The following is a 24,178-nucleotide window of genomic DNA, read 5'->3' as shown; positions in this document are numbered from 1 at the left end:
TATATGTGCGAATATCTCGAGGTTCCTCCATACTCACCCACCTGGTGTATTCCAAAACAAAAGTTGCTCCAGTTAAGACATTATCCATTCCACGTATAGAACTATGTGGGGCTGTCCTTTTAGAAATGATTCAGAAATGATCGATACGTTGCTTCCAATTATTCCTTGTTCTGCTGGACAGACACTACTATAGTTCTCTCCTGGCTTTCCAAACTGCCGTGCCATTGGCTAACATTCGTAGCCAATCGGGTTTAGCAAGTCAGATTTAGCAAGTCGCAGTCTTCTACCATCGGATATCGTAGATAATGATCTCTGTTCGGTGGTTCGGGCCGACTTGGCTTCGTGATTCCGCCGATTGATGGCCGGACAATGTTCCTATCCAGGACACAAACGAGGAACGCAAACCCCTTAAAGTCCACTTTTCCTATTTCGAAGATTCCGTCGATATTCTTGAAAACTTCTCCTCGCATCCTCGATCGCTGTTTGCTTACGTCCATCGGTTTTTGAGGCGGACTCACCCAAGATTCCGTTCCAATTTCCTTTATGAGTCACACTTGGTTTCCAGTTCCGAAATCCTTGTTGCTCGGAGTCTGCTGGTAAAGGGGTACCAGAAGTTCCCTTTTCCTTACTAATACAAGGCGTTATCCTGCAAGTAGCCTATTTCCTCATCCAGTTCTATTATAAGTTTCAATCCATTCGTAGATTACGATGGCTTAATACGTTCCTGTGGTCGTTTAGATTCCGATCCATGTATCCTGTACGATGAGAAACGTCCTATTATCCTTCCGTACAACTGCCAATTTCCAGGCTACATTGTGTTGATTTTGTCCATAAAATTACTATCCATGGCCGCAATCAACTGGTTCTTCGAGTAATAAGATCCCTGATTAAGACCACCATCAACAAGTGTCGGCCTTGTATTCTGTACAAAAAGCGATGTCAAAGACAGATCATAACTGCGCTCCCTCCCGAGCGTACCGAAATCTCTCGTCCTTTCTTCCGCACGGGCCTCGACTTCGCAGGTCCCTTTGACATAAAAGTCATATGTGTGCGCTGTGTGTATCATGAAGGGATATGTGTGCGCTTTCATTTGTTTTCGACCAAAGCTATTCATCTCAAGGATACTTCGGATCTTTCCACATCCTCGTTCTTGGCAGATTTCCACAAATTCGTCTCTCGGCGAGGATGCCCCGCACATTTTTTCTCTGACAATGGTACGACATTTGTGGGGGCTTCCAATGTTCTCGCGAGAGAGTTTCTCCAGGCATCTCGTGCTGCAGTGGTCGAAAGTTTCTCCGTCCAAAATCTCAGTTGGCATTTTATTCCACCTGGGGCGCTTCATATGGATGGCCTCTGGGAAGCCGGGGTTAAGAGTTTCAAACCCCATTATGCAAGTTCGCCGGCTCTCACAAATTCACGTTCGAAGAGTTCTCGACACTTCTGCCAAGGATTGAAGCCTGTCTGAACTCTTGTCCTTTGTCTCCTATTTCCAGTGAGCCAACTGATTTCGCCGCTTTGACGCCAGTATCGCGCAACAAGAAAGGGTCTCTCACTTCCCTGATCGTAAGGATTGATTCGAAGTGTGTGGCTCGATGTCTTTTGGATTCGGCGTCGCCGGTCAGTCGAGTTTCGAGAGCCTTTGTGGAGAAGAGCCACTTGAGTACGTTAACTTAAAGGGGGGTGACTGTTTGCCAACTTACATTATTCTCACGGCACGATTCGAAGGTGAAAATCGAGGGCACATTCCGGGTCGACAACCGTATTACAACGAAGACCCCAGCTGAGTCGTTGCCAGAGGAATTCAAGAAAAATTTTGCCTTTTCAGATCCACCTAATGAAGCCCAAGATGCGAATACGGATTCCTAACAGAGCTGATGTCAACTTTCATCCTCCTACTCGTCCTACTTAGTTTTAGCATCTTAATCTCACTCATTTTCATTCATTCATTAATTTTCATTCCTATTTTGTGAACAGCAGGGACACGCGCGGAATTTCCCATTCTTTTCATTCATTGCAGTTGTACTGCAAGGGGGCCGGTGATGTTAATGCGAAAAGTTTCCTGATATGGTCACCCTAATTACTTATTCTAAATTTCGAATACACCCACAAGCTTTGTTTGTGTGGCTGTTACTCTTTCACTCAACATGTCCGTTTGTGTCCTCTCTGTGGCTCTGCATTTTTTCCTTTGCTAAAATAAATTCACTTGTTACCAAACTATCAACCAGTATTTTTGTCAATTCGGTAAGCGATTTATTCAAATCTCCAAATTTGAATAACTAAATAAAGAACCACTACTGTTCTTTCCAAACCACTCATACATTCCTGTTTTACTTCTTTTCTTCCTATTCGATCCATAACTGCAACCGAGAGGAAAATATTTCGAAATCGAAATATTTTTGGACAATCTATCTATCTATCTTTTGTTTTTTTTTTTTTTTTTTTTTGTAAATTTATTTTACAAATTTTGATATTAAACTATTGTTTAAAATTATTATTGTAAATAGGTTGTTCCTAGACCCTTAGAGTTGTCAATTGCATTTTTGGTTGAATTTTGTTACAATAATTTTTTGCAATTTGTGGGATTTTGAATATTGTATCAGATTTCCGATTTTAAATCAGCACGCTACAATTTATATAAATATATTTTATTTTCATTCTTCTTTGTGGCTTTATATTTTTTGTACTTTTGTGTCATTCGCCATTTTGTTGGTTTGTTTTTCCTAGTTTTCACTAATATGGCCTTCACCCCTAAAGAAAAGATCCTCAGAGCTTCCAACTCTATAGTGAAATTCACTGCACATTTCGGTGCTATGAAGGAAGACGAACTTGACTTTTATGCTCTCGAAGTTAGGAGTGAGGAAATTGAGACATTGTGGAAAAACTTTCAGGAAACTTTTAGTAAATGCCTCTCTTCAGTAGAAAATCCTGAAAATCTTAATTCCATATATGAGGAGTCGCATAAGAAATATATAAGTTGTTCTTCAATAATAAATTGTTTGTTGTCAAAGTTTAGTAGTTCTTCTAAATTGTCCCTGAACTCATTGAAAAATAGTTCGGTAGATTCCTTAACGGAACATCCAGGCGATATTTTTTCGGAAAGACAGTCTTGTGATGTAGATATTAAAAACGTGAGTTTGTCGTCCCATCATTCTCGTGATGTGGGCACACAGGTATCTAGCTCTACAATATTTAGTATTGCGAGTCCTAGAGTAGGTACAAACTTCGTTGCTGATCCCACAAATTTTGATAACATTCATAATCTCGCGTTACCTCCTTTGGATATTGAGGTTTTCTATGGAAATATTCTAAATTGGCCCACTTTCAGAGATTTGTTCGGTGCGATTTTTATAAATAACTCCCAGTTGACAGATATTGAACGCTTGTTTCATCTGGTGAGTAAAACTAGTGGTGAGGCTCGAGAAATCGTCTCGAAGTATCCTTTGACTCATCGGAGTTTTAATCTTGCGTGGAATGAATTGCATTCCACCTATAATAATCCACGGTTGCTCGTCCACAATCAATTAAAATCTTTGTTTTCGCTTCCTGTGTTGGATCAGGAAACTAGTTTGGGACTTAAGTCTATTCAACGCGGGATCAATAGTTGCCTTTCGGCAATGGCAATTTATGAAATACCTACGGATAATTGGGATCCGATCGTGGTTTTCATTTGTTTACAAAAATTGCCTAAGATCACACACGCTTTATGGGAGCAAAGTGTGACAAATAAGTCTCGTCTTTCAACTTGGAAAGAATTAGATGCATTCTTGACAGAGAGAATTCGAACTCTTCTGTGTTTGCATGAAATGAGAAGTGTTGGCACTTTGTATATTTCGACTTGTAAAGTGTCTCCTAAATCTTGTACTTCTTCCTCTCACTCTTCTCCCAGTCCCAAACACTTTTCGACACCTCTTCGTTTGTCTCCTAATACTTGTTGCGTTCTTTGTACAGAGCAACAACACAAATTAAATGTTTGCCAGCCGTTCGTAAATTGTACGCCGTTGGAAAGATTTAAATTGGACAAAAGGCATCGTTTGTGTGTGAATTGCCTACGGAAGGGATACGAAGTCAAAAATTGCGCTAGTCGTTGTTGTCGAATGTGCAATCAGAGACATCATACTCTATTGCACAGAGATCGCTCTATTGTGAGCAGTCCGAGTCAAATTGTGACTCCCAGAAGTTCGAAGTTGTCTGCTTCAGCTTCCACTTCTCGGCCTGGAACTTTAAATAGTAGCAGTAATTCTTCATCTACATCTAGCGTTCCATCGGCATCGGTCGGTAATGTATGTAGTTCGAAAAACATTCCACGTTACGCAGGAAAGAAAAGTTCTATTGTTCTATATCGTTCATCACGAAGCTTCTTTTCCTGCTAGGGCGCTGACCTACCCGGCTTCTGAGTCGTCTTTAATTTCGGAAAGACTTCGGAAGGATCTGAAACTCCAGGATCAGTCCACGAAATCGACAATCATTGGAGTTAATAGTACTGTCGCAGCTACATGTCGTAAAAGTCGTCTACTTTTGAGACTTCGGCGTTGGTAATAGATTCCATATCGAGAAATCTTCCAAACTTTTCGGTCACTTCGGACCTTAAGTCGAATTTGTCGAATATAGTTTTGGCAGATCTTCAATTCGGCGAATCGCGCCCAGTAGATATTTTGATAGGAGCAGATCTGCATCTGCACCCGAAGATAATTAAAAGTCATACTCTTCGACTTTCGTCCGGTTCGCTCAAAATACATCGTTTGGGTGGATCATTACTGGCCCTGTCACATAAATTGTCGTTTTCGTAAATCGTACTGAAAAATAGTTTTAAAGCGGCCCCAAGCAAACATAATGAACGTTAGCTAACGTTGTACTAGCGTTCGCGGGTTCCCTAATGGCCCTTTCGTAAGCCGATCCACAATCATCTGCACAACAGGTGGGTCCCTAATGGCCCAGTCGCTTAAATGGCCCCTAATGACCATAATTACTGCAGGGTCCCTAATGGCCCTGCAATACCTGATATGCTAGGGTCCCTAATGGCCCTGGCTCGCGGTGTCCCTAATGGCCCGGGTCCCCATGGCCCATCGTTTAGCATGTAAGAATGTTTTTGAAAAAAATTATATGCTAAAAACAAACAAAATAAAATCAAAATTGAAAGAAAAAATGTAAAAGGTACTGCTCACGCCTGCACTATGCCATTGCTTTATTTCGTATATTAATCATTAATAATTACATTGGTTCTACATAGATTAACATTGTATTTGTTAAAACATCTGGATGTCTCAAGGGAGGCGGCAAATGTTTAAGTTAGAATTGATTATTTCATTATATTGGTCCTATGAATTGCATAGACATATTCGTTGAAATCTCCTCATTCCCATTTATTACACCCCTATAATAGTATGAGAGATTTCAACGAATATTCACTTGACAACCGCCCTCTATGCAGATGTCAACACAAAACAAAATAAACTAAGAATCGATCGACCGCTTGAATGGCAAGCAACACCCGCGGTTTATCGTAAGCATCTCTTGTATATCATTATTTCGCAAAGGTAATATTGTTTACCAATAAATAAACACCGGCAATTGAGCCAAACCTTTTATTAAAACTATTGTGTTTTATTTTCCATTTCTTTTCATTTCTATTGACGGCCACTTCTACGCATTGGGCGTACTGGCTCCTTTGAGGAGTCTTGCTACACTTGTTTCCCCCAAGTCCATATAGTGCGGACTAAACATATCTTATATACCTGATGAAACTATAGCTATCGATATGTTGCTTTCTAATCTATGCAATTGCTTTCCAATAAGACCAAAGTTTCATTATGCATAACATCTGGTATTTCCATTGATTTGTAACATATTTAAGAAAGTGGGCGTGGTCGGGTCTAATGGCTAAAATATGTACCCAGGGTCGGGGAAACGGGCACGTTTTACGTATATAGCTCATTTAAAAAATAGGGAACATGTAATAACCCGCTCCGCACAAATTTAACAAAATATATAACTTATTTTCTTAAAGGGACATTCCTGTACATCATTTGAAAATTACATGAAAATCAGTTCAGAAGTTTTGGAGATACAACAAATTTAAAAAAGGCATGGTTGGGCCTTTAGGTCCCAAATATGGACCTAGAGTGGGAGACACAACCACCATTGCGAATTCATTTTCAAACCCTATACGTTCGCAAGATTTACAAAAACAGCTTTTTCAAATAATAGGTACTCCGCTCCCTCCGAAATTCCAAAAATATTTATCCTATTATTATATTTCTGAAATTTTCAGAAACATCGCTTCAGTAGTTTGGGATATATAACATATTTAAAAAGTGAGCGTGCTAAAATGGTGTTTTTAAAAAATAGGGCGTAGGGTCGGTAACCTATAGCCTATTTTCACCACGGTTCCTCCCTGTACCGTGGTTTTGGGTACGGAAAGTACTAAATGGTACTAAATTTGGTACAATTTGGATTTGGATGAACGGATAGAGCTGGAATCCTGAAATTTGGAATTAAGATTACTTTTGGAGTGCAGGATTGAGGTAGAGTTGGAACTTCGTGCTTATGGGCCCGGAGAGTACTAAAATTTGTACAAATTAAATTTAGGTGAAAGAATAGAGCTGGAATCCTGATGTTTAGAATTATGATTGCTTTTGGAGTGGATTTGAGGTATTTTTGTAATTCGTACTTATGGGTACGGAAAGCACTAAATGGTACTAAATTTGGTACAATTTGGATTTGGTTGAACGGATAGAGCTGGAATCCTGACATTTGGAACTAAGATTGCTTTTGGAGTGTAGGATTGAGGTAGTTAAGGAAATTTGTACTTATGGATACGGAAAGTACTAACTGGTACACTTTATTTGGTGCAATATAGATTCGATTGAACGGATAGAGCTGGAATCCTGAACTGTGGAATTATGATTACTGTTGGAGTGTAGGATAAAGAAAGTTATGGAAACGTACTTATGGGTACGGAAAGTACTAATACGCATAGAGCTGTAACTCCTGAAAGTTTGAACTAAAATTACTGTTTGGCTGTAGGTTTGAGGAAGTTTTGAAAATTCGAACTTATGTGTATGAACAGTACTAAATTTGGTACAATTTGGATTTTAGTGAACGGCTAGAGCTGGACAACTAGAATTTTGAATTAAGATTACTTTTGGAGTGTAGGATTGAGGTAGGTTTGGAACTTTGTACTGTTGGGCCCGGAAAGTACTAAATGGTACTAAATTTTGTACAACATGGATTTTGGTGAAGGGATTGAGATAGATTTGGTGAAGGGATGGAGCTGGAGACCTGAAATTTGGAATTAAGATTAATTTTGGAGTGTAGAATTGAGGTAGTTTTGGAAATTCGTACTTATGGGTACGGAAAGTACTAACTGGTACTTTATTTGGTACATATAGATTCGAGTGAACAGATAGATTCGAGTGAACAGATAGAGCTGGAATTCTGAACTGTGGAATTATGACTACTGTGGAGTATAGGATAAAGAAAGTTATGAAAATTCGTACTTATGGGTACGGAAAGTAGTAAATTTGGTACAATTTGGAATTGAATGGACGGCTCGAAGGACCACATGTACAATCGAGTGAGTTGGCCTAATGTGGACTGTATGTTTACAGGATAAGCGGTGGCAACTCCCTCAGTTGCAAAAATAGCGTTGGGCAAAAAGGTTCCAATTAAAAGAGTAAATGTTGTTAAAATTGTCTAGAGTAAATGTTGTTAAAAATGCGGCAGAGTTTATTTGATAGCCAGACGTGAAACAGAGAGACTTTTGCCGATATTATAAACAATATTTAATAATTCAAACTATTGTAATATTATACTTATATTTGCATTTTGGTCGCCAACATTCGAAAATCGAATAGGCAAATAAAGAAGAAGAAGACGTGTTGTCGTCTGTGCGTCTTTGGTACAACTAAATTTCTAAATATTTGCTGCAGTTGTTTGCAGCTACTTCTCTTATTTCAAATTAAATAGGAATGAAACGGAATCAATGTTGAAGTGGTAGCCTCCTTTGCAATGAGAGAGCTCTTTGCATAAAATGTTACCACATGAATATTAACAAATATGTATTTTAATCACATCTTCTGGAATGTTTGTGGAACTCGCTTCAACATGCCGGACCCTCTTGCGGTAACGCAACCTAATCATAAATTTTCTGGCGATTATCTCGAGGTAGGATATGGCAATGCGGCAGCGCTGTAAGGTAGAAGGTAAGTATAAAATATTGTTAGATATACATGTGAGAAGGGTTTGGAACAAGAAACAAATTTTTATTTTGAAACTAATTAATCAGACAACACCAGTGTTGAATGACGATGTAAGCGTACCTCCCTATACTGTACTGCGATTGGTTAATTTGTTTTTCCTTTTATTTGTTTTGTATAAATGTTCGCTTTATAAATTTGTAGAAGAATGTAGGGACGATACGGTAACAACAAACTTCTTGCATTGGCGATGGGTTTAATATCAGAACGAGGCACGAATTGGAATGACGTGAATATGGGTGTTAAATCATTGCTCTTTGTTATTGTTAGGAAAACCCATTAATTGGGTGCTGGAAATATCGTTATGCATTTTTCATCATTTGTCATCGCATAACCCATGTTTTTCACTTCATGCAATCGTACTACATAGAACAAATTATGAAATTTGCAGAAATCCCCTTTACATTTGGGGCCAAATTGCATATCAGCGTCCCGCAATCCGCAATTTGATTGCATTCGTTACTTTAGGTCTGCATCTTGCATCATTGGGACGGCATTTCGATAAATATTCATAATATGAAAGAGCTAGTTTGAATTTACCCACAGACACATGTATGTACTAGCTGCTGCACGGCGATAATACACTTTAAGACTTGTTGAATCAGCTTTAACAGCTGCAAAATCATCTTGTAAGTAAATCACAAACTTGGCTTAAGTGGGCAATTGAACGATTGACATTGTAAATAGCATTATTGGGGTTTAATCCGTGACTTTGGTGTACATTTCAATAGTTCTTGAAAAATTCTTTTCTGTTTTAAGATAATCATCCCAGATTTTTATATTGGGTAATGTTAAGATTATATGAGCATTTAATGTGATTTGAGGTGCATTACTAGATCGCAACAATATTTGTTGTTACTTATTTTGTTATTGTTCGCAAAAACCAGAGGAGAACCAGAAATATGAGTTAAAAGCAGTGAAAGAACAACCCTTCCTTTGTGTTGCGTTTCGTATTTAGATTTTTACTATGTTAAGAAACTTTATTATCTTTGGACATCCCAGTTAATATTTGCCCTGTTGCGGACGATGTTTTTCTGGTTTTTTATAACAGAAATTTATTTAAAAATAAACAAATAATTTGTTGGAGTTATTATTTGCTGTTAGGTTTCTTTTATTTGAGTTTTTTTCTTCTGTTTTCCTGGTTATTTATACGATCACCATTACAACCAACAACCACGGCGCTCAGTTTCAACTGATATTTTCGTTCTTTAGTGCGAACTTTTTTTTCATTGTCCAGTATTTGCACATTTGGAAAATAGTGTATTTGCAGTGTTTGTCTATTCTCTTTTGTTTCTCAGCTGCAAAGAGAATTGTGAGTATAATATGGAACATACGGACCAATCAACGAAAGCAATCAATGCAAAGGGCAAATGTTTTGAGTAACAGTCATTTGCATCACTGGCTGTTAATGAATACAGTGTGTTATACATACAATAGAAACATACAATAAACAAACGTAATTTTTATGTTGACGTTTGCTAAGAACCGATGGAATCCACAATTGGCCTGTTCCCGTACTTTATAAAGTGGTAAAAGTTGTAGAAGTCGTAAAAGTGGTAAACGACTCTCATATAAATTGTGCTGTGTTTTGGTGTACGGAAACACAACTAATGTCTGGATGGATGGATGTTATTTTATTTTCCCATTTTTTATTTAGACGCTCTTTTTGTATGTACATGTGTGTTTTGTTGTTTGTAATTAAGAGGTCGATGGGTATTATTGTAAAGAGTTTGTCATTTAATTTTTTGATTTTGTTTGTTAAAGACAAGTCACTGTTATATTTGAAATTACTTCTCTTTGCGGTGATTGGTATTTATTCATTGTATGAAATTACCATGGATTGATTTGCGGAACAACAAAAATTAAAAAATTAATTTGCGGAGCAACAAGAAATCAAAGTGTGTCTCCTTAGCAATTAAGGAGATAATTAGAAGAAGAACTGCTGGAAATGGCAAAGTTGAACAACCTTCTTCTCTTCGATTTCCTTCTTAATGATTACATATTTATGCATGTAGGTCTAAATGTGGTTTTTGTGGACAACGAAGTTTTTGTTGCGACTTGACCGAAGCTTTTGATGAGAAACATTGTTTGATTATTTTTTTTTGAAATTCAAACAACAGGTACAAGAAAACCCCTAAATGCTCACATCTAACAACACTTTACATACCTTTTGTTTTAGATGTAGCCTTCCAAAAACCCTCAGAGGTAAGCGGTGGACGTGATCCAAAGTAATTTTCTCCTCAGTTCCTATCCGGCTCGATGAACAATCGAGTGAGTTGGCCTAATGTGGACTGTATGTTTACAGGATAAGCGGTGGCAACTCCCTCAGTTGCAAAAATAGCGTTGGGCAGAAAGGTTCCAATTAAAAGACTTCTTGTCTAAAGTAAATGTTGTTAAAATTGCGGCAGAGTTTATTTGATAGCCAGACGTGTTGTCGTCTGTGCGTCTTTGGTACAAGTAAATTTCTAAATATTTGCTGCAGTTGTTTGCAGCTACTTCACCATTGTCATCTCAACGGTAAGCAATTGCATAAAAGAATAAAATACCGCAGAAGACTACCGAAGCCAATTTTGTTTTATTCTTTTGTCTTTCTATGTCTCGTTGGGTTTTTTGTCGCGATACATTTGGAGCTAATAACGCCCGCTAAAATACAGTCCGCTTTCTTTTCCCCCAGCTATAAGCCCATTTGTTCAGATAGAGCTGTAACTCCTGAACTAAAATTACTGTTTTGCTGTAGGTTTGAGGAAGTTTTGAAAATTCGTACTTATGTGAACGAACAGTACAAAATGTGGTAAAATTTGGATTTGAGTGAACGGCTAGAGCTGGACATCTGAAATTTGGAATAAAGATTTGGAATTATGTTTGGAACTTCATACTTATGGGTCCGGAAAGTACTAAATGGTACTAAAATTGGTACAAATTAAATTTAGGTGAACGGATAGAGCTGGAATCCTGAAAATTGGAATTAAGATTACATATGGAGTGTAGGATTGAGGTAGATTTGGAACTTCGTACTTCCCCGGAAAGTACTAAATGGTACTAAATTGGTACATATTAAATTTAGGTGAACGAATAGAGCTGGAATCCTGATGTTTGGAATTATGATTGCCTTTGGAGTGGATTTGAGGTAATTTTGTAATTCGTACTTATGGGTACGGAAAGTACTAAATGGTACTAAATTGGTACAAATTAAATTTAGGTGAACGAATAGAGCTGGAATCCTGATGTTTGGAATTATGATTGCTTTTGGAGTGGATTTGAGGTAATTTTGTGATTAGTACTTATGGGTACGGAAAGTACTAACTGGCACTTTATTTGGTACAATATAGATTCGAGTGAACGGATAGAGCTGGAATCCGGAACTGTGGAGTTATGATTACTGTTGGAGTGTAGGATAAAGAAAGTTATGGAAATTCGTACTTATGGGTACGGAAAGTACTAAATTTGGTACAGTTCGGATTTGAGTGGACGGATAGAGCTGTAACTCCTGAAATTTTTAACTAAAATTACTGTTTGGCTGTAGGTTTGAAAGTATTAAATGATACTAAAATTTGTACAAATTAAATTTAGGTGAACGGATAGTGCTGGAATCCTGAAAATTGGAATTAAGATTACTTTTGGAGTGTAGGATTGAGGTAGATTTGGAACTTCGTACTTGCCCGGAAAGTACTAAATTGGTACAAATTAAATTGAGGTGAACGAATAGAGCTGGAATCCAGATGTTTGGAATTATGATTGCTTTTGGAGTGGATTTGAGGTAATTTTGTAATTCGTACTTATGGGTACTGAAAGCACTAAATTTGGTACAATTTGATTTGAGTGGACGGATAGAGCTGTACTCCTGAAATTTTGAATTAAAATTACTGTTTGGCTGTAGGTTTGAGGAAGTTTTGAAAATTTGTACTTATGGGTACGAACAGTACTAAATTTGGTACAATTTGGATTTTAGTGAACGGCTAGAGCTGGTCTCCTGGTCTCCTGAAATTTGGAATTAAAATTACCGTTGGAGTGTAAGACTGAGGGATTTGTGGAAATTTTATGGGTACGGAAAGTACTAAATTTTTTACAATTTTAGTGAACGGACAAAGCTGGAATTTGGAATTAAGATTATTGTTGGAGTGTAGGATTGAGGAAATTTTAAAAATTCGTACTTATGAGTACAGCCACCGTAGATGCTGCTCCCGAAGCTTCTGCTCCCACCGTTGCCGTTTCTGCTCCTTTGGCTTATGCTAATGCTCCTTTGGATGACGCTTATGCCAGCAGCCGTGTTGATATCAAACAAGACTACAATGTCGCTGTTATCCCAGCCACCTATGCTGCTACACCCGTTGCTGCTGTAGCCCCTCTTAAGTATACCACTGCTGTTTTATAAATTCGATTTAAATATCGATTTCAACCGTTAATAATAGTTGATGGTGGTTGAAAATAAAATTGGGTGACATTTTTCATTATTTAAAAGGGTAAATTTGTGTATATTTTTATTAGAAGGGGAAAGAATTTATGCATTTGAAACCCTGAAAAGGCGCATCTCGTTTCTGATTCCTGGGGTTGTACTGAGTAAAAAGTCCATTAGACTATATGTCTGCGATGAAAATCGAGCCTCCCGATTTTGACTTGAAGTTTTTTATCCACGTTTTTTTTGGATATTTTCCAACACTAAGACAAAATTGTAGCCAAGACAATAACACTGTGCAACAGTTTTGAAGTAATATTGTAAACAATTTGAACCGAGGATTCTTTCAAAGTACAGACCCAAAAGACAAAAACCCAAGTTGGGTTTTGTTGTTTCAGATCCAGCTTGGAATATCCGGTTCAAAAATTTAGATAACCGGATCTATACTCCAATAAAATTTGTTATTAACGTGTTCGTCATTAGAAGAGCTATTTATGGTAAGTATTTCAGAATCACCACAGACCAATAAGTAACGAATATACATAAAAAACAAAACATAGTTTTCTGAACAAAAACCGGATAAATGTCAAAAAAGGGCCATGAAAACGAGGAACTAGCGATTAGTCATCAATGAGAACCGTACCTGAAATCTTCTGAACAACATTTTTGTAGAATATTTGGATGCTGTAAAATCTCGTCTTGTGGTAATTTTACTACGGTTCAAGAAATAAAGGACGAAAAAGATATGGAAGGAACTGAGTTAGAGGGATGAAATATTCTACAAAAAGATTCGCCATTCGATTTGACTGCAAACACGTAATCTCAAAATGAAGCTACAATAACGCTTAACAGAGATATAATGCTATTTTCTCACAAAATAAGGGAACAAAATTAAACCATTAATCACGCGATATCTCAGAAACTTGAACTATGGTGAAAATTTTCTTTTGCGTTTTTAGTACACTTTCATCTCCAAAAGGAATTTTCCACCCATTGACGTTGAGTCCCATTTTGTAGCACAGTGTCATTTATCGATATTTTCCGAAAAATGTGCACCTTCTCGAGGCCATAACTGCCTGAGGGAGCCATTCCAATGCTTTTGAGATGTTCTTCTTAATTATTGTATTGGCTAAAATTTTTGTTTTTGTGTTGAATCGAAAATCTCAATGGTTTGGTTGTTATATGCAAAAACATCCAAAAAACCTCGACAAAAAAAAAACTAAAATCCGGGGGCTCGATTTTCACTTTAGACATGTGGTCTAGTAGATTTTTTTCTCAGTACAATCCCAAGAATCAGAAAATCCACGCGCCCGTTAACATTTTTTCCTTCCATACAAATCGACCCGGCCTAATATACATATTAGCAGACCCCGGTCCGCGTTGCTGGCCCGTTGTGATGAGTTTTAATGGACTCCATTGTCAAACCGAGGGGGATTTTAAATTTATCAACTGATTTTGTGTGTAACCTTTCTCTTCTCTTACGGACTTTGTCGGATTTTTCGCCCATTGATACTGTTTAGGATTTATTATCGTCCATGTCATGTCCTCTGTCTTTATCCTAAAGCGATCTAATTATAAAAGTTAAAAGAATGGTAAATCCGAACAATCCCGCTTTTTAAGACTTATATGTATTAGTTTTGCATGAGTGATGGGCCGTTGAACCTCACCGTTTAAGGAAATTTGTAAATACAGTGACTGTCACTGAAAATGATGCAACCTGAAATAAAAAATGTAAACGTTGATAACTTGGAAACGAGTTAAGATTTTTTAACAATTCAAAAAACAATTTTGTAGGCTGAAAAGGGTTTAAAATGCTAACGCCATATTAGCAAAAACACCGAATATTTGCAGCTTTGCCTGCTAATATTTCTTCGAAATATGTTTAGCAACAATGAACAGCGGCAACATGTAGCTGATGCTATTTGATATTGTCGCTATAATAAAAAAACATCGGACACGCATACTCATATGTTGCAGCACACATGATCAACACATATCAGAAAAGAGAATAAGCAACAAAGTTTCAACGGCTTAGCCATGTTTTCAGCAAACAATTGTTTTTGAGATCAGGGTTACCAGTGTAATGCATTAAAAATCGCGATATAATAAATTCCATTTTTTCGTTCAAAGGACATGTGAATTTTTGGTGAAGCCATTCAAAATATATATTTTTTATTTTTAAACAATAATAATTAGTATTCTTTAGGTTCTAGCATATGATGGGAGCATTTTGGCATTAAATGACATCTTTTTATTACTGCTTTGGCAACTCAAAAGATTAGGCGTAAAAAACGAAATAAGCAAAAATGTACAAAAATAAATATGCGTTCGGTTGCTTATTTAGTCCTGTGTGTGAATATTGTGTAGCAGTTGAAGTGTACAGCTAATGCTAATGTTTTTAGATGCTGGCTTTTAAAACCTGCTGAAAAGTTGTCTTTAAGATGGCATACAAAAATATTCCGTTTACAGTACCGTTATACAAAAATTTTACCGGAAACTAAAATATGGGCATTTTTAAACTGAGCTTGAAAATGATGCACCACAATAATCGATTAATAATTTCCAAATTTTTCGCTTTTTATGCCATTTTAGTAATGGTGGAATAATTAGTTCCCTATCGTTTTCAGTAGCTTCACCATTGATTCCGATAGAAAAAAAATCATGTTCCTGACTTAATTTTGGCATGATCGTAATTAGTGTCCCTTTGTAGGCAATTTTGCTAGAAATTTCTAGTTTTTGGAGTTATTTTTCAAAAGTGAATATGAAGAATCATTAAGGGTTATGTCTAGAGTACGTACAAACAATTTAATGATATTTGGAAAGTCCTGTATCAGCCAGACTTGCCCCATATTAGACTAGCCTATAATGGCATTGACCTGACAGAGGAAAAAATCAGGACATAGAACAAACGTTTTCGCACTTTTCTTTAAAAATAGCTTTTAGAAACATTGTTAATAATGTCGTGGTCATGTTTGCCTTTATAAAAACAAACATTTCAACGCCCATTGTTGCCATTCAAGCCAAACAATACTACTACCTTCGACGAGTTTCATAGAATCACTCCAATTCTTTTTTTTGTTGCGGGTTTTTTCAAGTTATGTCGTATTTTTGTGGGCATTGTGTGGTATAAAATTCATAGTTAGGATGAAAATCAGCATATCTGGCGTAAAATTGATATTTTACTTGTGGAAGAAGCCAACACACACCTGAGTTTAAAACAAAACTGAGTTTAAATAAATAAACTGTCGCTATCAAAGCGCTTCGCCAGAAGTATTATTATTTGGCTTGTATGGCAACAATGGGCGTTGAAATTTTTGTTTTTATAAAAGCAAACATGTTCAAGACATTGTTAACAATGTTACTAAAAAATATTTTCAAAGAAAAGTGCAAAAACTTTTGTTTTATGTCTGATTTTTTCCTCTATCAGGGCTATGCCCTTAACGGCTAGTCTAATATGGGGCAAGCCTGGTTGATACAGGACTTTCCATATATCATTAAATCGTTTGTACGTACTCTAGACATAACCGTTAATTATTTTTCATAGTCATATGTTGAAAAAAAAAACCTTCAGAAATTAGAAATTTCTAGCCAAAGGGAAACTAATTACGATCATGCCAAAATTACGTCAGGAACATCATTTTTTCTATCGGAATCAATGGCAAAACTACTGCAAACGATGGGGAACCAATTATTCCACCATTCTGATTACTAAAATGACATAAAAAGCGAAAAAATTGGAACTTATTAATCGATTATTGTGGCGCATCATTTTCAATACTCAGTTTAAAAATTCACATTTTTGGTTTCCCGTAAAATTTTAGTATAACGTTACTGTAAACGGATTATTTTTGTATGCCATCTTAAAAACAACTTTTCAGCCAACAAACTTGTTTTTTAAATTTTTAAAAAATCTTAACTCGTTTCCAAGTTATCAACGTTTACATTTTTTATTTCAGGTTGCATAATTTTCAGTGACAGTCACTGTATATCGTTTTTCTTGATCGAGGCGCACCACCGTTGTCTCGAAAATGAATTTGCAAGTCGATGCACTCACAAGCTTAGCAAATATAGCGATTATAAAATAATAGGCCCCCGAAATTTTTCTACAAATATATAGCATTTTGGATCACGGGACATTCCTGAACAGTTTCTGAAAATTTCATGAAATTAAGTTCAGTAGTTCTGGAAAAATAATGTATTGAAAAGAGTGGACGTGGTCATCAGCTTTCAATATAATACATATTTAACCCAGATATGCCCATTGCTTTATCATGATCATTTTAAAAGTATTTTTATATTATTTTGGAAGCAAATGTGAAATAATAGCGGTATGTTTATATGTTTTTTACATTTTTTTTTTTGAAAAAGTGGCTTTTGAGGCCACTTTCGGACACATGGTTTTATTATATAACTGGGTGTTATGCGACCCAAAACATATGATATGTAGTCCAAAGTCACATTTTCGGCATCTAGTTAAGTTTTTTGATAGCAAGTTCCACATCGTGTTTGTTTTTTCTTATAAAATTACTCATAAGTCAATCGGCCATAACGGAAATCAGTGTTAAAACTAAGCAATGGATGGCACCTTCGAAGAACTAGAACTCAAAAATAGTAGCTCAAAATAATGGAATCACATAGTATCCCACGAGGTATAGATGTATACTGAGTATATAAAAAAACGGTACTTTGATAAACGTAACCTATTAAATTAGCAAGAATTTTGTGTGTCCTATATATAGATCATTGGGCATTGGTAAAATTTTAGTATAACGTTACTGTAAACGGAATATTTTTGTATGTCATCTTAAAGACAACTTTTCAGCCTACAAAATTGTTTTTTGAATTGTTAAAAAATCTTAACACGTTTCCAAGTTATCAACGTTTACATTTTTTACTTCAGGTTGCATCATTTTCAGTGACAGTCACTGTATATCGTTTTTCTTGATCTGGGCGCAACCACCGTTGTCTCGAAAATGAATTTGCAAGTCGATGCACTCACAAGCTTAGAAAATATAGCGATTATAAAACAATTGGCCCTCGAAATTTGTCTACAAATATATAGAATTTTGGATCCCCGGACATTCCTGAACAGTTTCAGAAAATTTCATAAATTAAGTTCAGTAGTTTTGTAAAAATAATGTACTGAAAAGAGTATACGGGATCATCAGCTTTCAATATAAAACATATTTAAAAAACAAATTGGACGTGGACCTAGTGTACACACAACCCAATTGCCTCCCAAATTTTATGATGAAACTGATATAATTATAAGTTTGGCTTATACATATATCGTTTAAAAGAAAGGCGTGGGGAAGGTACCCCACCTCTTCCGAAACTCATTAAATATACATAACAACGGCAAACATCGAGCTTTTGCTGCAAATTTGATGGAAATCGTTTTTTGCAGAAAAAATATAAATTGAAAAAAGTAAAATTTTCTTTCCATAAAAACCTAAATTGGGTTATGACGGCATTTGATTTTTATTCATAAAGATGTGGCGTTTTTTAAATATGGCAAAGGAAAGTACCTCAGCCCCGTCGAAATTCAAGAAAATATACATCCTATTTTCACCGGGGACCATTTCTGTACATTCCCTGAATATTTCAGGAACATAGGTTCAGTAGTTTTGTAGATGTAACATATTTTAAAAAGTGGGCGTGGTCAAGTCTTTGGGTCCTAAAAAAGTACGTACGGTCGGAGGCACAACCAAACCGAAACATTCGAAATTATTGTAAATATAACATTTTCAATGAAATAGGGTATAGGGGAAGTACTCCTCGCCCTCCGAAATTCGACAAAAAGTGTAGCCTATTTTAACCGGGGGTCATCCCTGTACATCCCATGACAATTTCAGGGAAATCAGTGCAGTAGTTTTTGTTGATTAAAATTGAAAATTGAAAAAAATGGGTGTAAAAGTGGGCGTGGTCAAATTTTCTTTGCATAAAAGTCGGGGTATGGCGTACATTCCACAAAAAGAATTATCCAAATCGATCCAGCCCCAGCAAAATGTTCGATGCCAAAGATGCTATTCAAGAATGGGTGCAAGTGAAATGGAATGTCATTTTTTCAGCATCTTCACTCATTCTTTTTACAAGAGCGTGACCCCCAAAAGATGCAATTCATTTTCAGATCCTAAGCATGTCATCTTTACTAACTCGATGGAATGGCATCTTCAACAATTCTTTGGAATGGCATCTATACCAATCCTTTGGCATGCCATCTTAACCAATTCCGAAGAATAGCATTTTCACTAATCTTTGGCATGTCATTTTCACCAACCCTTTGGCATGTAATTTTCACGTCTTGTTCGGAAAATGGAAAATGCTGTATTGAAAAATTATTTTAATTTTTTTATTTTATTAATTCAAAGGAATTAATGAAATAACTATAATTTATTTATCATCATAAAGTTTACATCTATATTTGCAGTTTGTTCTCGTTGTTGTAACAGTAGTTAATATGTTTGTATTCTCATTTTTCTGCTTAATCTGACTCTTGGTCTATCGGTCGTAAGAATGTGGCTATTTCGCTATTTATATGGTTTGGTAGGGCAATTGAAAAGGAGCAGTGTGTCGTGGGGGCCTGTGTTGTATGCTGGGCAGATGTTTTCCACGGTGTCATCAGTACTTGCCCTATAGGAATTTTGACGGCTGCACCATCCCGAGCGTATTGACCCAAAACTACTCTGGTTTGTCCTGACAGCTGGCGCTTCTCAGCTGCGATAGATGGTGGATGTTCTCCAAGGACCGCATTCACACGATAACAGCTTACTGCATCTGCGACTGCATTCGTGTGAATGCTACTTAAACCTGGTTGAAAGGCTTGTTGATCTAGAGGTTCTCTCTTGTAACGTTAGACTTCTCTTTCTTGATTATGAAGACCCCCTGGCTGCCTGGGCCTGTGGTCTGAATTCTGCTATCATCGACCATGACATTCAACTCTATTGTTCCCAACTCGGCCGCCCAGGTAGTGAACAGAGAGGCCGTAGATTTATTGGCTGGTATTTGCATATTCCTCGCGTGGAAAAAATGGTAAGATCAGACAAAAAGGAGCTCAGTCTTTCACAAATGTTGTCAGGGAAGGCACCTGACGCCAAGATAGTACAATCATTCGCATACGTTACGATCTCAATGCCGTCTGCAGCGTTTGGCATTCAAAAGAGGTTTTCTTCACTGTACGGGTCTTGGACTTCTTGATCCCAATTTTTACGTACTACTGTCATCCACACTTAAAATTTATTATCCAACGTTTCAAACTTGGACGGTGCGTAGTCTGCTCGATGACATCAAACAACGAGGGTGCTTGACAATATCAAAGAGCTTTGCTAAATGAAGTGTCACTATCACTGTTCTATCGCACAGCTTGCTCTGAGTGAGTCTTCGGCTAATATGGAGATGGCCTTCAGCGCAGTTGTTGTGCTGCTTATGGATCCTATGCTATTGATCGGCAACTGGAAAGTTATTTCTGATGGTGGAAGAACTAAAGCCACAAGCGTCCTTGCTACGGGCGACAAAATCGGCCTGTAAGATTCACCTTTGCTGGCATCCTTTTCGGGCTTCAGTAGCTGGCATATTTTCCAAACTTCGGGAACGATGTGTTTGGCAAGCGACAGGTTGTAAATTTAAGGGAGAAACTTGACTTTCGGCTGTCCCAGCTGTGGCAGTCTAAACACCGCCGCTGCACCGCAACAGAGTTTACTTCGTCCACTCTCAGCCACTGATTTTGTTTCATCTTACAAAAGCTTTTCTATTATCTTCTCATCACCAGTTCAGATTTCGACATGGACTCCAACAGCACTCCTTTAAGAATTTCTAGTTCGTGGACCTACATTTAATTTGTAATTTTGTAATTTTATAACAAACCTTTCGGAAATGTATACTCTTTTGTTTTGATGTTGCTACATGTAGGGATGTACAAATCGACTTGTTTTTTTTTTTTTTTTTGTAGTGATCTGTACAAATGATTCAAATGCTGATGAAAAGATCGGATCTTTCACGACTTCCTTTGCATGGGTTTAAATGCTAATGAAAAGATCGGATCTTTCACGACTTCATTTGAACCAATGCAAAAGATCCAGTGAAATCATGGCATCTCATGGAACCACTTCCATAAAATTTTGCTGGGGCATTTTCTCAACTGATGCTATTACCAACGAACGACATTTGATTTTTATTTATAAAGATTTGGTATTTTTGTTACATACTATGTTCTTCCCAAATAGCTGGGAAAAAACACATTTCTACTAAGGAATTAGAAGAAAAAAAAACGTCTTACCTTTGGAATTGAGAAGTGTGAATAAAACATGATCCGGCGATGTAGACGCCCTCCAGCGTAGGACTCCAGTTATCAATTGATGCTAAAATACAAAAAGGAGGATTTTAATATACAGCAAATTGAAGATTAAGAATAATGTTTTCAAGCAAAAAATGTGGTTTTTATGGTAACCCTTCAATGGTACTCGACAACGAGTACAATTCGTTTATAAGTATAATTATTGAATTCCTACGAGAACAGCTTATGAAAGTATCGTAAGACGTTCATTTAATAGCCTAGCCTATGAACTACTTGGTAGGGGGAATCGGTCGTGGCGTTTCGGGCACCACTGTTATAGACTAATGACGACATTGACAGCTGTGGCTTTCATTTTCTTATTCTTCCAGATTCAAAGGTTTCGCCTAAGTAAACATCAAATAAGGAGTAGAAAATAATGAAGAAAAATTAATTGTTGTGCGTCAAATACTACTAAATTTAAGTATGATTGAATATATTCTGGTGAATTATCAATATTATTTCGTGTAAACAAATCTAGCAAATGTTGCAGCTTTATCCGCATTGCTTTTGGTCCAGCTATTATCATCCTTACGAACTGGATAGTTTGTTTTGTCTTGCCTTTTGTCTTGGACTTAGTTGGGCCCAAATTTTGAGTTTCGTGATGAACTTGTCTGTCATTAATGGTTCTGAGCAGGTTTCGCAATTCGGAAGTTATCTTACTGAGCTTTCGTTTGTCTTCAGGGTGTTTACTCTGGTGCCACTGTTTCCTAGCTTTAATTTTCTTTGAGATTTTTTTTTTCTGTACAGAATTGGGGACTTGGGAGTGATTTTCGAAACTTCTCTGCTACATGAATGATTTTTGGTACATAGACTAAGAAAAAAATCGCCATTCCAGATATGTTTTTGTAACTAACCTTGATCGTTGCGCGCAAACGATATGACCGTTTAAATTTGAATATTTCGAAAAAAATCTAGAAAAATCGAGGCTGATAATAAGTTGTTATATCTCATTACTGTTAACTGAATTAGTACTCTTTCCGAGATGCAAAAATAATCCAGAAATGTCTAAATGGATTCGCGAAAAATCAAATTTATGACAAAATTGCACGTATTTGCAACCATATTTTGTGAAATAGTAGCCAATGTGCTTACAAAATATATATAAAAAAATTACAACAGCATCCAGAGATTGTGAGAAATAAAATTAAGCCTATGTTGTGAAGGTCGGGTCTATAATATTCATGTTACTTGCAAAAATTCAAAGAAATTTTGAGGAGACAAATAAAAATTGTATTATTCTTAGTTTTTTATTTTTTGATTTTATAGGAAAAGTTGAAGAAAAAACGTTTCGAGTTCTTTCTCTTTGTCGTCAAAATTTCGTGCAATAAGGAAGATATTCGGTTGCAACCAATTTTTACCTAATAGTTTTCCTATTGGCGAACATTTTTGGATCACTATATTAGATCACACGGAATTCCAATAGTGGCATAAAATAAAGCTATATTGAATATGACAACACGTGAAACGCATATAATCCGCGTAATAGTGGAAATGACATCATTCACATTCGATTTTCCAACACAGCTAATGAATCCCTTTCATTTAATATACACTTTGTGAAATAATAATAGGTTGCAAAAAACAGTAAAATGTCCATAATTTCCAGGAAGTACATTTAGATTTTATGCGCATGCGATTTCAATGATCATCACCATTAAAAAATACATCATCCTATGCCGTTTCAGAGCGATCCATGAAGGACCACTAGGACCGCACTAAATTTTCAAGAAAAATTTATTATATCTCCTGATTCGCTATAGTTTTTAAATCCCTGTTTTCGCACATATTAAACAGATGTATCGCGTCTAAATACACGATATTATCAAAAACATTTTGGGCAGATTTTCGAAATTTGGGGGGTATCATATCCGCCGATCTAGTGGATGGATTTACATGCGCCGTGGCTTATTAGATTCGGAATGGAAAAAAACTAAATTCACTCGGGTTTCCACGGAAATCGTATGACAGTTATAAAATTTGAACCAAAAAATAGTTTTTTTTTTTAAAAATTTACGCACAAAAAATTCTACTTTGGGAGTGGATTGCTCTGAGGTTACTCTCTCGAACAATACATTAAATAATGCGTAATCGCAAGTACTTAAATCACATATTAAGCTTTTACATAAATCCGGATGCGCGTCGCGATTAGAGAAGGTACATAGAGTGGATATATTAAAAAATCATACATCAGAAACATCATCTCTGAAGTGTATTTTTTAACTTCTTTTTTGAGCAGTAAAAACTCGTTTCCTTCAACGTGTTTTTCCTATTTTTTACATTAATACGGCCACAGCTTCCGCTCAAATTATTATTTTAAAAAATCCCTTGATGAATCGTGCTAAAACAGTTGATTTTACAGAAATGCGTTCAAAACTTATGGTACAGTACAATTGTTCGCGAGTTACAATACCCCATACCTCAGTTTAACATATGTTAATTTTGTACAATAAGGCCCATATACACTTTGATATGGTACAAGTGCCCCTAATCGCAATAATGGTTTTAGACTCCAAATATGTTCGGATATGTCAGACAATCTGCAGTTACATAGCCCACCCAGTGTGCCTATCTGGCCAAACTTAGATTAAGTCATGTTGGTCCATCCCTTCGGGTATATCCACCACAAATATGGTGTACACAAATCGGCTAATATGGTGTGCAAATATCCGCTAATATAGTGTGCAAATATCCAATTTGGCCATGCTTCCTGACATAATGGTATAAAAGCTACCCAGCAAAAATTCGGATCCGTTAGTCATTGTGTAACCCATTACAAAGTGAAACAAAAATAAATACTTATATTACCCCCTTACTAAGTTATGAGTACCGTGGCACAGAGCGTGTGTGTCCGACTACAAATCAGAGGATTGTGTGTTCACCGCCGGCCGAGTACTTTTTAAAAACACTTTCCAAAAATCAGAACTTTAATTTTCAATTTAGAAGGTTTGAACTTATTGAGGCAAAGATGGTAAAATGTTTTTGTCACTTTGTTCCATGTGATTTGGAAAATTTTTGCATTTGTGTCATAAGTGTGGATATGGAACAACTCGACAAATATCTATTTTTAAAACATTCTTTATAACTTTTATATTCCAACAGATATTTCTCTAACTTTTGGCAAAGAAGTTCTATATACTATTACTAATAAATTTAGTCAAAAATGGCGAATGGAACAGTTAAGCATGACACCGACGATTT

At 36.5% G+C, this 24,178-nt stretch overlaps 1 protein-coding gene across 3 annotated transcripts in view; it reads right to left on the bottom strand.

Annotated features, from left to right (window-relative positions):
- DIP2 (disco-interacting protein 2) overlaps positions 1 to 24,178 on the bottom strand; it is a 527,750-nt gene that overhangs the window by 103,940 nt on the left and 399,632 nt on the right. For all 3 annotated transcript variants that reach the window (XM_073984060.1, XM_073984061.1, XM_073984059.1), the window contains one exon: positions 20,924 to 21,005. In XM_073984060.1, the coding sequence (XP_073840161.1) occupies positions 20,924 to 21,005 (82 nt within the window). The remainder of the gene's footprint in view (positions 1 to 20,923; positions 21,006 to 24,178) is intronic.

This window comes from Musca autumnalis, unplaced genomic scaffold (assembly GCF_047663935.1).
Source record: "Musca autumnalis isolate F117 unplaced genomic scaffold, ASM4766393v1 scaffold_4, whole genome shotgun sequence".
Taxonomy (NCBI): Eukaryota; Metazoa; Arthropoda; class Insecta; order Diptera; family Muscidae; genus Musca; species Musca autumnalis.
Note: the sequence above shows the minus strand (reverse complement) of the source record. Positions and strands in the feature narration are given on the sequence as shown.